This window comes from Patiria miniata, unplaced genomic scaffold (assembly GCF_015706575.1).
Source record: "Patiria miniata isolate m_02_andy unplaced genomic scaffold, ASM1570657v1 HiC_scaffold_12, whole genome shotgun sequence".
In the NCBI taxonomy this organism is placed as follows: Eukaryota; Metazoa; Echinodermata; class Asteroidea; order Valvatida; family Asterinidae; genus Patiria; species Patiria miniata.
In genome coordinates, this window is record NW_024037050.1 from 1540759 (window position 1) to 1557395 (window position 16637).

At 40.0% G+C, this 16637-nt stretch overlaps 2 protein-coding genes across 3 annotated transcripts in view; one reads left to right on the forward strand and one right to left on the reverse strand.

Annotated features, from left to right (window-relative positions):
• LOC119744773 overlaps positions 1-3415 on the reverse strand; it is a 30364-nt gene extending 26949 nt beyond the window's left edge. The window contains exon 1 of the mRNA XM_038220907.1: positions 3294-3415. The gene's annotated coding sequence lies outside the window, so the exon portion shown is untranslated. The remainder of the gene's footprint in view (positions 1-3293) is intronic.
• Positions 3416-7384: 3969 nt separating this feature from the next.
• LOC119744813 (zinc finger protein 479-like) lies at positions 7385-14042 on the forward strand. 2 transcript variants are annotated; one of them, XM_038220966.1, is made up of 3 exons: positions 7385-7529; positions 8571-8739; positions 9601-14042. In XM_038220966.1, exons 1-3 carry the CDS (start codon positions 7527-7529, stop codon positions 11751-11753), a joined length of 2325 nt encoding a protein of 774 aa, XP_038076894.1. In that variant the 5' UTR covers positions 7385-7526; the 3' UTR covers positions 11754-14042. The 2 variants fall into 2 exon arrangements, with proteins under 2 accessions (XP_038076894.1, XP_038076902.1); XM_038220974.1 differs by having other exon boundaries at positions 7385-7514.
• The last annotated feature ends 2595 nt before the right edge of the window (positions 14043-16637 follow it).

Here is a 16637-nt window from a genome sequence, read left to right on the forward strand (position 1 = left end):
TTTAGGAGACCTCTATTTTTTACGAGTTCTGTTCAAAACTTACCTTTGCAGATGACTGTCTAGTACCAAAGTGTTTTTTGCAGGCTAAAGCAGTCTTTTTTCTTCAGATAAATTCATATTAGTTGTAATTTTGGAAGCACTCTCAAAGAAATGTGACTTTCCTACCCTGTTTTGCAGTTTGCAGTCTTGGTTTTTGAGTCAGTTTTCTGTTCGTCATCGTCGTGTTTTTCCCCTTACTTTCCCTCATAAATCAAAGCCCTGCCAGCCTCTTTCCACAAAATTAAACCTGCTGATATTCAACGTGTCATACTGTTCAGATATATGACAAGAAATATCAGAATGTCACTTTTGAGTTATATTTAGTCAGCTCTTTTGGTGAGTCTTATAACCTTACATGTATATGAACGGCATGAACGGGGTCCTAAAACTTTAATAGTAAGGATTACCAAAAATTTGAACAAAGTTCTACATGTTCGGGTACATGTTCCAAGTGTGGCCTTTATTTACAGAGGTAGTCCAGTAAATTTGCCACATTTATGGGGCTATACTCAGACTAGATACTTCAAAATATAGTCCGTCATTTTAATTTGTACATTTTGTTCGTTTGAAGCAACAAACGTGCTCAAAATCTAAAGAAGGGTGCTGAACAACTAACCAGATGAAGTTTCAGCTCAGCTTTAGCTGTATATTTCGAGAAAAACAGCATTCTAGGGTCTCGATTTCGAATCAAAAGTTGCTGAATCATGTTTTGAATTGGGCCTGAATTCGGCAATCGTGTAGTGTAGGCCCCCTGTTTTGTTTTGATCAAATTAGAGTAAAAAATGCGCGGTTTGTGCCTTGCGATTCAGCGCGCCGTGCGTGCTCACTGTACATCGCGCGGTGATTGCCATCTTTATTTTCGGGTCGTGTGTTGTCGCCACGCTGTCATCGTCATTTTACCCCCAAATTTCCCTCAAAAAATCAAAACCCTGCCCTCTATCTATGACATGCCTGTTTATTGAAAATGTCGCCAACTAGTTTGGTCAGTCTAATCATTTTAAAGTGGATTTTGTTCCCTTATAGGAACCGGGCCCTACACTACACGATCGCCCTGAATTCAGTGTCCAAGACTCGTTCTCACTGAGCCGATTGCATGCTACGCGATGACGTGCACTGATCCGACAAATTATAGCAACCTCGCCCGCGTGTATGTGTGCATTGTGTCAACGCTTGCATGTGCTTCTTACGCATGTTAAGACCGTTGGAAAGGCCTTCTTTCGTTGATTTCTTGAGAATGACAGCTTGCCAGAAAGAATAATTTCACAGGGAGTTTAGTTCCCTTACTATCTTTCAACCAAGCACGTTTTTCAACAATAATCACGTCAGATAATATCAGTTGGATTGCTGCAAATGATGGACTGTAGCTTTAAATTTGGCAGTGGATATTTAACCGGAGACGGCAAACCTTTAGTAAATGTTAGCTTGCCGGATGTGCACTGAACTGTTTTTTTTAATACATTTTTCGCTGACAAATTTTAGTCTGGCTCCATGCCAACATTATCGTTGTAACTTTGTATTCACAAGATGGGAATCAGACCATTTTACAATTTCGGACTTTATTTCCCTTTAAAAAAAAAATCCTCCAGAGCCACAAATCTGAAAAAGAAAATGTAGTACTCTGCAATAAAATGTTTGAGACATGTTAAAAATGATAAAATAAGAATATTCTTATTTTTTTGGGATGGGGAAAAAAAACTTAAAAATTTCGCCAGCGGGGATCGAACCCGGAACCAGGAGGTCCGTTGCTTATCCACTAGGCCACAGGTGCTGCACAACCGTTGGCGGTAATTTAATATATCTTATAATTCAGCCCTATCTTAGAGAGTAGGCCTACAGCGCCCTCAGTTGAAAGGGATTGAAGAGCAGCCTTTTGATTCCAGAAGTAGCAAGGACGGTAGACCCACTAAGTAACTGGGGCACTAGAACTCCTTTTTTTTACATTTGGGATGTGGTCTGTCGTACAAGCTTGAAGTTGTATGACAGACCACATCCCAAATCTTAAAAAAGGAGTTGCCCCAGTAGTACAGCTGTAGTAGTAGTACTGTCGAGCGCAATCTGAGTCCCACGCGCAAGTTTAAACCTGTGCGCGCAAGTTTAAACCTGCGTGCGCAAGTTTAAACCTGCGCGTGCAGGAATTTACTTGCTTCAAATTGCGCGTGCAGGAATTTACTTGCTTCAAATTGCGCGCGCAAGTTTAAACTTAGACGGCACCCCTCCCCGACGGTTTAGCACCCCGGTTGGTAAGGAGGCTTCATCAAAATGATAAATACTTTTTACATTATGAAAATATCATTTCGTAAACCAATTTTATCCAAGTTTGAATTTTGGTATGATTCTGCATGAAATTTAACTTTTTTCCTGATATCTCATCAAAAAAGGGCATATTTCTAAAAGTGCTTTTTTACGGAATTTTAACATCTGAAAAGTAGTGAACAATGGTGTAATCTTCATTGTTTTCTATGTGGGAACCGAGCTAATATTTTTTTGTTTTTCGTGAATTTGTATTTTGTATTTTTAAAAGGAAATGTTGAAAAAAAATCATATTAATCAACATTACATACAAAAACAATGGGATAGTGAAACCATGGAACTAAGATCCCCAAACGCCCCCCCCCCCCCCACTCAAATACTCAGGAGAGTGCAAGATACTTAATTAAGTTAAACCCTAGTCCATAATTAAACTCCCTCAGTCATGGAAAGTTCGTGGTGGAAAAACAAACAAATGCCATGCAAACTAGATAACAACGCCGTCACAATTTGTAAGCCCGCGATTGCCATTTGCTAACATTGTACGTACACTTTACCTTCCGCACGCAAGTTTAAACTTGCGCAAGGGTCTTACATTGCGATCACCTTTGCGCAAGTTGTAACGTGCGCGCGCAAATTAAAATGGCGCAGTGTAGTTTGCGTGCTTCGAGAGTCACTCGCGCAAGTTTAAACTTGCGCGCGTAGGTTTAAACTTGCGCGTGGGACTCAGATTGCGCTCGACAGTACTACGAGTTGACTCGGGTACGAGTTGACTCGGGTACGACTTAACCTGGGTACGACTTGACTCGGGTACGACTTGAATTGGGTGCAAATTTTGGGGTACGAGTTGACTCGGGTACGAGTTGACCCATTTTCGTGGGGCTACCGTGTTTTATCCCATTCCCATATCGTATGGTGATCAGCATATTAAATCAATTATTATTCATTCTTCCTATATTAATTCATGTATACAGACTTCATATAGATATTGGAGAATTCAAGCTTACCCGATAAAATACAAAAAGCCGTCATTTTGACGTGAAAACTGAGGACAATCTCATCACAAAATTACGGCAACAGCCACGAGCGCTAGCGCTTTTTGCGAAATTTGGACATATGGTGTCACGTGACAAATGTTGATCAGGTGGTACAAGCGTCAAGTCACGTGGACACACTGAAAATTGTTGTCCTCTCAATATTTAAAGACAAACTAAATTGTACAGGTTATTTTGACAAAATAAAAATAGGATTTGACTTTTTTTTCAATGATATGAAAAATAAATATCAGTAGTTTTAGATTTCCAAGCTTATAGCGCCGCAAGAACGGTATGAATATTTATAAGGAGACTCGCTATTCATTATTCATATCATAGGCCTATCTTTAAATTCGCGCCAACATTTTAATGCACGAACAACCCGCGAGACCGCACGTAATCATGGGCGTCGCGAGGGGGGGGGGGGCAAGGGGGGCAATTGCCCCCCCCCCCCCTGGAAAAGCAACCCAAAAAAAAAAAAAAAGGAAGAAAAAAAAGAAAAGAAAAAAAAGACAAAGAGGCGCGAAGACAAAGTGGTGTAAATTTAATGAGTTGGGGGGGGGGGGGCAAAATGTCCCTGCCCCCCTCTAAAACTGATAAATCGAGAATGTGTTGAGAAATACAAGCATTTTTTGGCATTTTTTGCCCCCCTCTAGAAAAAATCCTGGCGACGCCCATGCACGTAATACCTTAATCATTATCTAGTAATACACGTACTAAAGAAACGCCCACATAAAAAAAAACACTGAGACGTAGGAATAGTTTTGCTTCGTCTGTTTTATTTCTGATAGTGATAAAAAAAAGTCACAATACTAACATATTATCTTCCGTATAAAATATGGGGGGGGGGGCGGGGAGGAGGCATAGATAGAGTGAGTACAATGTTGGCGCGCTGCGCATCATGAGTGATATGTCGTCCGTCGAGATATTTTGTCTTCATCGTGAGAGAGAGAGAAGAATGCGAATGCTTAATGCGCCTATCAATTGTTCCCCCCCCCCCCGGGCTGCTCCACCCAAGACGTGGGGATTGTCACTTTTCAAGTGACAAAATCCCCACCCCTCGGGCAAAATTTAAGTGACAATCCCCGACCATGCCCCGACATACATACGTGGGGCGCACTAGTGATTGCCTTTCCAAGTAGTATATGCCATGTTATCAATGTAACTTATTTGAGTGACCAAAATCCCCACCCTGGGGCATGAAAAACGTGACCAAATCCCGACATCGGACCTGGGGCAGCGCGGGGGGGAGGGTTGAAACATTTGATAGGCGCATAACACTCAGAAACAGGTTGAATATGCCGCCTACTACTTTTCGCAAAGTTTTTTAAAAGTCAAATCTGTACAGTCGACTCTCGTTATAACAAGGTCGGCGATGGGACTAGCCAAATTACCTCTTTATAACAGGAATGTTGTTATAATTTATAAAAGGACAGCCAAACAAAGAAACACAAAGAGAACCTGAGATTTGGGACTTCAGAATTTGCTCTTTATAAGCAGAACCTCTTATAAAAGTGTTCTTTATAATGAGAGTCGACTGTAGTTTGGTTTGGTACAGGTCTTTAAGGAGCAGTGGTTGTTGCCTCGATGATGTAGTCACACGTGTGTGCATTATGTGCCAGCCAAATGCGATTGTTGATGATGTCATCATCGAGGTCCGGCTTCTCACTCAAAATACGTCCAAGGTAGCAACATTTGGAAACTTGCTCCACCGGGTCTCCGTGAATAGTGATCTGGGCGAGGAAGTTGTGCATGCAAGAAACTTGGCCTAATAGTCGATGTGGACGTCGTCACATGGTCTTCAAACATCCCCAGCTATAAAATCTCAGTTCACGTTCACAATATTCAACAAAGTCAGTTTGAAGGCCGTCTTTCAAAAAAAAGTAGTTTTATAATATTGTTTGCCTACAGTAACCAGGGTTGTTAATAAAGATCTGAAATCGGTCATTCTCCAAATCGCTCTGAACACGCCGGCGTTTCATTTTCGCTAGCGCTACCATGCAGATAAATGAAAAAGAAACCCCTAAAATTGTAGGATGCGGATGGCATTAAACTAAAAGTGGAATAGAAAGGTAACTGTTTGAGATCGCCCTCTAAAGGCAATGTCTTGTGTAAACGAATCTGAATGCAAAAATGAAACGTGTGTTCGGCGACTCTCAAATTCAGTCGAAAAAGGAATGACCGATTTTCAAAAGTGAACTTGAACATGGCCGGGAAAACCTATATTTTTGCAAGGGCATTTTACATGAAACACTTTTCTATTTTGTGGGAAAAAAAGTTTCTTTCGAAAAAGGGCGCCCTAAACAAACAGTGGTGCCTGCATGACGGGGTCGCTAGTACCCCCGGTCCTGTTTGCAGGTTGGCCGGGGGTACGAGCGAAAGAGCGAAGCATTACGGACTACTTTAATTTTCTTTCAATAGAGGGCGCGCCACATAAATAGTGGTCATCACCAGCGCGACCATAGAGCGCGACACCTGTCTCATATCACGGATGTCTCACTCTTGATGAACCGAAAAGAACACACTCGTTATTTGGGCAATAACTTGAACTCAAGAAATACAAGATGTATTAATTAAACTGAAAGTAAATTTCGTCTAGTGATTTTTTCATGATGTGTAACATTAGGAGATGTAATTTTATGAGAATATTGTTTAAAACGCGAAAATACAATCCAATTCCAAATAAAAAGTCAATTTCAAAGAACACAAGCTATAATGATAATCCGCGGCCTGATGGGCCATATTTGCTTGTGGCAGACTTAATTTATTTATTTAATTTTTTTTTAACTTTGCTTACCATTCGGCACTTGATGTCGTGAACCTTTCCCTCGTGCAGTTTACTCTTGAGGCATTCCTCCACCTGTCCTTGGCCTGGGGATTCCATCTGCTCACCGCATAGCTTCCTGGCGGTATCCTTGCAGACGCGGTACAGGATCGGGTCCATTCTAATGTCCAGCGATGCCTCTTGAATGGTCTAGACAAAGAGGTCAGACTTCTTTCAAACGTCATGATCTACTGTTACAGTTCTATCTCAAGGCACACTCACTGACAGTGCTGTAGTCAGGTATTTTGCCATGAGTACAAGTGTGAGTACTTTTTCCTGAGTACCGGCATGTGTACAAGGCATTTTTTCCCCATGAGTGAAAGTACGAGTACAAAAAAAATGTACTCGAGTATGAATACGAGTATGAGTACAAGTACGAGTACTTTCCACAAACAGGAGCAAATTTCAATATGTGACATGTTTTTAAGAGCTTTTGGCAGTCAAACTAGGCATTATGGTGAAACGGACCAATTTCCACTGAAAGTATTTTCTTCATACCGGCCCGACTCTTCGGGCTACATGTAGGGAGCAGGCATTAAAAAAAATAATACTCAGCTATATTATGCTGCATCTGTTTCTCGGCTTGCTGCTCACAGTGCATGCTCTGCTCGAGCTCGGGAAGGCCTGTCTCCGTTCCCTACATGTTGTCATGGTGATGAAAAAATAAATTAATCAACAGGACCTATGTTTGGATCCGTAGATGCACAAAAAGGGTATCTTCGGTGTTTTTATTTTGTTTGTGATTGCAAATATTCCTCTATATCATGGAAGCATGGATATTTCTCCATGATACACAAAAATAAATTCCCCTCCAATATGGTGCGTCGTGGTGACCGTATCATGAATATTTATCACAATGAATATTCATCGAATACGAAAGCGGGAGCCAGTGACAACGATATTTTCCCCTTGAATAAAGCGTAAAAATATAGGGGCACCAGTTACGTACGTGCACGATAATGGTGCGCGGCTGCGCGCGCCACACATCATCGATGTTTATACTCTTATTATCAGCAACTCACATTTAGCGAGATTTTCGTCTAACTTACGGCCCTATTTTCGTCGTTATTTCGACAGTTTGGTAAGTACGACGAAGATGTGGAAATCTTTATGTTCTTAAAAATCAAGGGAGGTTCAACACCTCCCATTTTTTCCATCAAAAGTTGTTAAATTTATGCAATTAATTTGCATTCTTTGTACAGTGGCTCTGAGGAGACATGATGATCCTTACTCCAGCCTTAGCCTACAATAAGCATGTGTATTTTATGTAGGGCCTAAAATTTCCTGTACTGAACTTACCTGCTTACACAGTACTGTTTACTGAGTAATCTCCTAATAATATTGTCGTTTTCACTTGTGCTGTAATTTTTGTAAGTAAGACCATGGTAAGACTGCGCAAACGCGCAATTAAAATGGTTTATCCTAATCCTTTTTATTTTTCTTTACCCATGTCCAACATGTCCAAGTATTTACTTTTTTTAGTATTTTAATTTTTATTTTGCCCAACTGAACCGGGTAATCTCATCATAATTTTTTTGTTTTAACCATCTTAATAACAGAAGTGTATAAATGAATTTGGAAAGATTCCCATATCTGGCCATCACTTATTGTTACCCTGTGCACCAACCCTATAACTTAAGTCATAACACGGAGTTTGAATTCCATGGTTATAATATAACTCATTATAAGCCGTTTCGCGGATACAGCCATCTTTGAAATCGAAGGGGGGGGGGGGGAATAATGATGAAAATACGTCCCATCATGCACCTGTAGCTAAGCATGATGGGGCATATTTTTATTATGCCCCCCCCCCCTCCAAATGTAAAAGATGGTGATATCCGCGAAACGGCTTATGAGACTGGTCTAAAAATGTGTGTTTTTTTGGTAAATACTTCAATATTTTCCCTGCTAAAATCTGACTTTTTAGGTTATATTAATCTGATGGCTGAAAGGTCACTAAAAGGGAAAAATTAGTGATGGCCAAGATATGGGAATCTTTCCTTGAATTTAAATTTGGGAATTAGGGCCTAACCATCTTCATGTAATTTTGGACATTTTGCTGTTTAATACCGATTACCAGCGTTAAAGTTATACTGTGGCAGCTCGATGACAGCCGTTTCTAGCTTTAGTGTACCGTCACCATAACGTATAGTTGACTAAGTAATATCAATAGCATGACATCATGAATACACATAACTTACCCATCAAAACACCCGATTACAGTGCACTGATTGCAAAATAAAATCAGGAGGTATATATTGCTGGTGATGGCAAAATATCAAATATCAATTTTGATATAAATCACCAAAACCCAAAAAATTCTGAGGAAAAGTGATGAGTCATTCTGAAGTTTTCCCATTTAATATTTTGATTACCAGTAAACATTTTTGTCATTTTTTTTGGTAATTAATTTCGTTTGAATTCAGAGCTACAAAGTTAACATGGAAGACTCCGATGACCTCCACGTCTGTCTAAAGTGCCACGATCAGATTGTTGGTCTGGACAATTACATTGAGCACCGAAGGTCAAGTTGCCTAGGAAGACCCAAGGAAGTTGAATCTCCTGATGATGCAGCTGGAGGCAGTAATCAGACCGGTACTATGTATAGACTGATTTGACGAACAAAATTAGAAGCTGCTTTTTTTTTTTTTGAGGTGGAACCATGTCCACACGCATGCCGCACATGTTCACACATTTTGTTAACACTAGTGGTCTAAAGAGCCCCAAGTGCAACCATATTACCTAAATAATGAAAGGTTTGCGGAAACACCATGTGTGCATAAATTCTCAACTAAGAGAATGGTTCTGAAAAGAACCAGAGGTATAAACTCAACGTTCCGGTCAGTATGCTCTGACCGTCTTCAGGAGAGTGCCTAAACTCTAAGAAAGTGAATGCTATAAGTATACTAAGTGGGAGCCTGGTTCGACCTAAAACAATGGCTTTTAATTTTGTTTGCCGAATTAGTCTATACCAAATTGTCAGAGGCCAATTTTATGGAGCTGTGCGGAAATGTGCTAAACAAGAACAGAAATGTTTTCTTAGCAGAAACAGGTTTACCAGCAGAGATATCATGCACTGTATAGGCCTACTGCTAGTGACTGGGTGACAGGCTTTGCACATAAGTTTGCTATTACATGTACATGTATGTAGATGTAGCCACATTTTCTTCATGAAATTGGGCCCAAGTTTTCAGTGTCGGACATGGTTCAAAGTTACTGACGCCACCTTTCAAAAGGGATACATGCTTGTGAGATGCAAGGAGTTCACAGAATGGCGTGATTATAATATAATAAAGACAACAACTTGTGCTCTTTTGACGACAGGATTATAAAAAACGTACTTGCCTATATACATGTCATTGCAGTGCTACATGTATTTACACTAAACTAATTGAAAATGAAGCAGTTTTCTTTTGGTAAATTGTTTCATACTTTTTCGTTTTCATTTATTTTCAGTTTCTCAGACTTCTTCTGGTATTTCAAAGACAAGTGACACAAACTCCAAGAATGGGTCTCTGGAAGACACCGCTGTTAATTTGGAAGTTGAAGGTTCAGATGAGCAGTCGACGGTCGCCCAAAATAATGGTGAAATTCGTCAACAGAAACGGAAAATAAAACGCCCCCAGAGGATTCCACAGAGCGCCGTAAAGGAGAAGTCTTTTACCACACTCGAGCGGCCTAGCCGTCCACAAAGGGTGAAACGGTCCCCATTAGCATCCAAGTTGTATGTTGTAGATCTTCCCAAGGACACTCATGAGAAGAAAAAGGCAAAATCCCAACCTCCTGCAACTGGGAAGCAGCTGCATGGACAAAAGGACTCTGACAAGGATGAGAGTGAATTGGGCACTGATGCTGAAAGTGAAGAAGAGGAGCAGGAGCAGCCCTTAAGATCAAAGAAGAGTAAGAGAGGAAGGAAGCCCAAGGTATTGTTGACAGAGGAGGAGGAGACCCTTTTGGCTGGGTGTAAGGTGAAGAAGGACTACCAGTGCAAACTCTGTAGCTTTGTGACTCCTAATAAGTATTCAATGGTCAAACACTTTCGGACCATCAAGCATTTGGAGCACATCGGCAGCAGCAACCCAGATTCTGTGTTTGCTTGTGATGCATGCCCCATGAAGTTCTTCAGTGAGAAAGGTCTGGAGAGGCATAAAGTCAGACACGAGCAACAGGGCAGATGCATGAAGTGTGACATTGAGTTTGAAACGAGAAAGGAGCTTCAGGATCATAATAAGGTAGAGCATGCCAAAAGTAGGCAGAAGGTATATAAGGGAACTGTGGAACCATGCAAAGAATGTGGCAAAAAGCTGGCAAAGGGTTACATGAAAATCCACATGCGTATCCACACGGGTGAGAGACCATTCGCCTGTGAACTTTGCCCACAGAGGTTCAACCAACATGGAGACCTGAAAATGCACACCAAAAGGCATTATGGCATCAAGGACCACAAGTGCTCGCTATGTAACTTTATCACTGTCAAGGCGTCGATCCTCAAGAACCATATGAAGCTGCACACCAAGAGAGAGCGGACAGAAGCTTGCCACTTGTGCCCACAAAAGTTCTACAACCAGGCACTTCTGAAGTCCCACGTTCGCTTGAAGCACCATCCTTGTAGGGTCTTCCTATGCACAGTCCCTGAGTGCACTTACAAGTTCAAGTTCAGAACTGAACTGGTCATCCACATGCGTAGGCACACCAATGAGAAGCCCTACCTGTGCACCGTGTGTGGTTACACTGGCTCTACCAAACAGGCCCTATCAAGGCACTCCCGCAAGCATACTGGTGCCAAACCCTTCAAATGCGATCACCCTGGCTGCAACTACATGGGGCGCGTCTCCACACATCTGACCCGACACAAGCGGCTGCATACCGGTGAGAAACCCTACAAGTGCCCATACTGCAGTTATCGTGCCAATACTCACGAGAACGTCCGCAAGCACATCCGTTCAACAAAGAAACATGCCGGATTTGCTGTCTACATGTGCAAGTTCTGCTCGGAAATGAAAACTGATCTCTACCAAGAACTTGTTGATCACATGCGAAAGATGCACTATGACGACTATGTTACCTTTGATCAGATTTCCCACCATTCAGGACTCCTTGCTGATAAGGAAACTCCTCTTGAGGTGACAATGGACCAACCAGACACCATGGAGGAGACAGAGGATCAACCAGATACCAATAAAATCAAAAATGTTATAGAGATACATGTAGATGGGAGCACTGCAGACACTAACCTTGGTCAGGATTTGCAGCTGGCAGCAGATGCTGACCAAAGCACCCAGGTGAATGTGACCGCCGAGGAGAACAGGCAAGATTTAGAGATGATGGTACGCGACGCAGACGTGGGGGAAACACAACCGAACCTGTGCAAGGAGTACATCCTCTGCCAAGTCATACAAGATGGCAGTCAACCTCAGCATCAAGGGCAGGGAGATGGGACAGAGGCCGTGGAAGGTTCGGAGGGGTCTGCAGCTGGAGACTCTGGGGAGATGCAGGAGATTCAGATGGTATCCGTTGAGGAGGGGCAAGCTACAGAGGCGCTTGAGATGATCCTGAGACAGGCTGTATCTGATGGATCCACTGGCTCCCAGGAATATATTATTCTTTAAACACCAGATAATAGCAGTTAGAACGAGACTCATTTGCATTTTAGGGGATCACCAGTATTTTTCTGATCTTGGTCGAAGCCTGGCTTTGGATTTTATTACCCTGATACAGCCTGTCTCTGACAAGCCCTGTATTCAAGCTAATTCAAGTCAGGTATGATCAGAATTTTGTGGGTAGCATTGCCAAAGTTCCCAAGACTGCATTGGATTCATCGTGTTGATAGCAACCTCTACCCGGCCACTGCAGTTGCTTTACCACGCCTGTATTTGGGAATACATGTACATGTACAACCCAAATCCAGTGGACCAAGACTGTTGTTATCCTGGCATTTGTGAAGTGCATTGCACCATCCCCGACTGTGCAAATACATATTGCATATTCTTAACGGCAAAATTTGAAGTGTCTCAGAGAGTCTGGTAAGGCGGGGGCAAGGGTTCAGCTTAAAACAAGTTTAGGAGCTTATCACTTTGTCTTTCAGTTGGTACAGCTAAGTTCAACTGCACAATGTAAAGGTAAATACGCTTACAAATTCAAAATTAAAATTGGTACTGAAAACCTTTTAATTAGTTTATGTACATGTACATGCTACAAAAATAGATTGGCAAAAATAATAACAATACTTCACGCCATTATACTAGGTCAATGCTGTCACAGAACCATTTGCAAACACATTAAATATTTGTACCATTGAACTTTTGGATGAAAATGTAAGCTGAAAAGTTGAAATGTAAAATGTAAGTTGAAAATGAAGTTGATTTCAAATGTTGATTTGTTTTTAAAATTAATCTGTGCAAACACTGTGTGTAACACAAAATGTAAAATTAACAAGTATCCCCCCCCCCAAAAAAAACCAACCACCAAAACCACACCACCAACCAACCACTGAGGGAAAGAAACAATGAAAAACACCACACTTCATTACATTTACACTATGGTCATACTTCACACGAATATGAAACTGAAGCGAATTTCATGAAGTCAACAATTCCAGTTGCATGCATTACCCAAATGAATTCGCTTCACACAGACATCCGCATGAAGAATGAACCAGTCTTAAAGATGTACAAAATGTATATTTGCCAAATGAACATTTATTTCCACAACAAAATGATCAAAACCAAAAATCAATTGCCTTTTTTTACTCTTAAAAAAGTCAAAGCACCAAAAACAAATCACATTTTTTGTATTATTATCTCGTAATTTCAAAGCTTAAAGCTATTATTCATGATGTATAAATAGGAAATTTGTGTGTTTTTAATAAATGCATTTTCACTTTGTTTTTTTATAATTGCTTTGTAAAACATAAATCTTGTTTCCTAGTAGGTCACACCTCTCTTGTTTTTCCTATCGACCAAATGTTCGTAATGTAGCAAATGCCTGCATCTTAATTGTTATGTTATATTGAGTGGCAGCGTAGTAAATAAAATTTCATAAATACATGTACCTAAGTCAGTTTACCCATTCTTTGGTTATAAACTGTTGATGAAACACCGCTGTGTTCTGCGCCACATCGTGCAGTATGAAACCCACCTGCACCAATCTCCATAAAAGGAGGTATTTAGCACCACAGTATTTATGGCACATACCATAAACTGGCGAGAGGGATGTGTCACAAAACATGAAGTAAAATTGATGAACAAAATCGTTCAAAATTTGTGAATTTATGACTTTATGACAAAAAATTATGGATGAATAGGAATAAATGTGTGCTTGGCCGGTATTAAACAAAAAAAACCCAGCTAGGAGCCTGGACGTGGATAATGCCTTCTTTTCGGATCATTATCCGCATCCAGGCCCCAAGTCGGTTTTAAACTTACTTGTGTAAAATTAGCCAATCGCATATTTATTCCTTTAGTAATGCATACATATGTACGGTACATGCATATTTGTAATCATTGTGTGTGCAGGCATGGGTGAAATGCCATTCACAATGCGAAAAATCGTAAAATTTGGTCCACAGTGAAATTTTGGACCAAAAATTAATTTTGTGCATTGTGCCTTTTTTTAATGCATGTCACGGCATGCAGTTCTGTTTTACTTATTTCTTTACTCATTACAGATGAATATGTGTAGACGTCACACTCTTAGATTAGTTTCATCACACTTGGAAATTTTAAATACATGTTTATCTGTTAGTAGTTCACTGATATTGGTTTTAATTTTTGCAAGCAACTTGATCAAGAAGTTGTATGTATATATTGAAAATGAGTGAGTAATGTTCAATAGTTATTATATGTTGGGGAATAATAATAATTCATTTCATTGCAAACTTAATGGCTTGTATATCAAATTAAAAAAAACCAAAAGTTGGAATCTTTCCTCATAAATCTGCACATTATAATTAAAGGGAATATACAACATTTGCAAACATCGAAAAATAAAACTACCAATTTTTTGCGAAATACCTTAATAGGACGTTGGTAAATGACAGTCTAAAGCATCCTGTAAAATTATGGCACCTGGTATACTGTCATTTTCAAGAAAAGTGGTATTTTTGTATCAATTTCCAACGCTGATCGGCCGATCAGCGTTGGAAACAACTGGCTTTTTTTCAAATACTGGCCCCAATTGACTATTGCACTTGTTTGCAATCGATTACAAACCTATGAACGGGTACGAGCCAGCTAGACTGGTTCCCTGACCTTACAATTCCCCAATGTATGTAAACTGCTCTGTTTCTTCTTATATGGAGTCAGGGAACCAGACTACAGGTAAATGATCGTTTTTCTTGGTTTTTATAGCATTTTCGAACCCAAAACCTCCAAAAAGTCAGTGTAACTATATTTGCTATATATTTCCAATCCCCCAATTCCATCCATTTCTGAAAATTACAGCAAAAGCAAATGATGTATATTCCCTTTAAATAGATTTGAATAAATCAATTTAAAAAAAATGTTGGTTAACGAAAATAATTGTAATGAAATGGTATTGATACCATTCATTGTAGTTACACATGCCTTAACAAGCCGATAGAAAGTTGGACAGTTACCACTGAAGCAGTTTGAATGTTTTCTTTTGCACTGCTACATGTTATGCCAGTCTAACATAAGACTAATCAGTTACAAAATACATGGCTTAGTATATGGAATAATGTTGTAGTTGTTTTTTTTTAAGTAAAGAAAAAGAAAAGTATGGACTGGTAGACCAAGATGGAGAAATGAGGAACTTTGTTAGTTTAGTAAAGTGTACTGTTCCGAGGCAGAAATAATGCTGATTTATGGGTTGGTCATATGTTAGTTATATATTTTGGCAATTCAAGAATGGCAACCATAGAGCTATATTAAATTACTAGAGCGCTAACTCATGTACAAAGTGATGCCTGCTGGGCGCATCCATGTTTGTACACAAACCTAAGGAGAACCAAAAATTGTGTACGTATTTTGTATGTCTATTTGCATATCTGCGTTTGTATGAATTCCATTCTGGTGCGTCATTGAAGCCGATGCGCCCAAAACCAAAACGTACAATTAACAAATGAGCGTGTCATTTTGCTCTATGCAAACAGCGGCACGCGTGTGTGTATCCGCTGCAGCCTTGATTAACCATTTTTTTTTTTACCGTAACACGGGTAAGAAGTTTGCCTATGTTCTACTTGGCGTTCTGTACAAACACGCACATGAATTCAAAATGTCTGCGCCCAGGACAGCTTCAAAGTGTCTCCGCGCGCAAGAATGAGGAGTTAGCGCTCTAGTAATTTAATATAGCTCTGTGATGGTTCAATAATCAGCCGTACATGTGGGTTCGTTAACTTATTGGAAATGAATGATGTTGGAAAAAACCCAGAGTCTACATGTACATCACCCGGGCTAAAATGTACATGTACATGCATGAATAAACATGAACACATTTTGTTATGTACATGTTGGTGTGTAAATGTTAATTGTATTTAAACTCGAAATCTTTGAATGAAATCACCCTTTGAGTCTTTTGAATAAAGTAAAATTTTGGTTCTAACAATGAAAGAATTTCTACTGTATGGCAATATTGTGTATTCGAGTTCTTGGAATTGGAAATCTTGTACATGTACAATGTACATGTAATACACTGACAACATGTATACATTAAAAAAATGTATTTTAGGGTAATTTACAACTTGGCCTGATGGCCCGATACATTGCTTAATAAGACTGCTAACCCAAGTCTGCTTGTCACAAGAGAATGCTGCTCCGTTAAAAAAAAAATAACGCATTTAATTTTAATACATACAATTTGTAACTAACCTTCATACAATGCAAATCATACTGGGAGAACAATTGCCTCTCCACTTTTAAAGATCCTAATTTAACTTTAACAATATTGTGGTACAATGTACATGTATATTTCGAAACCAAATTTAGGCACATGCCCACAAGCATAGGCATGGCAATACTATGTACAATGGTTCTCTTGTACATGTACTTCCGAAATTTCCCAAAAGGGAAAATTTGCTCAGAGTCCATGGACTGATTGACTTGTTCGTGGAAGGGTTAGTCACGTTGGTCAGTATACAAATAATGAATGTTTACGAGTGCAATGGTAAGAATGATTTCATGAGACAGACGGAATGTTCCATTCCACAAGGTGAAGCCGAGTGGAATGGAACATTCCATCTTTCTCCAAGTGAAAATATTCTTTCCATTGCAAGGACGTGAAACATTCATTATTTGTTTTATACAACACCTGAACAAATCCTCGTCATCTGATTGTCAGAGCCACCAATCGTGTGCTTGTGCAATTATGGAACTTTTATTTACCGTGGAATAGAACTTTATTTTTTTTTGCGATGCGAAGGGGCTGTGGGTTGGAATAAATTATTCAATGAGATGTGACTAACGACCCACCAATTCGATGATGGGGTTGCATTCAGGCGTTGTATGTAAAGTAAAGCAAAGTCTGTCACGAACCAA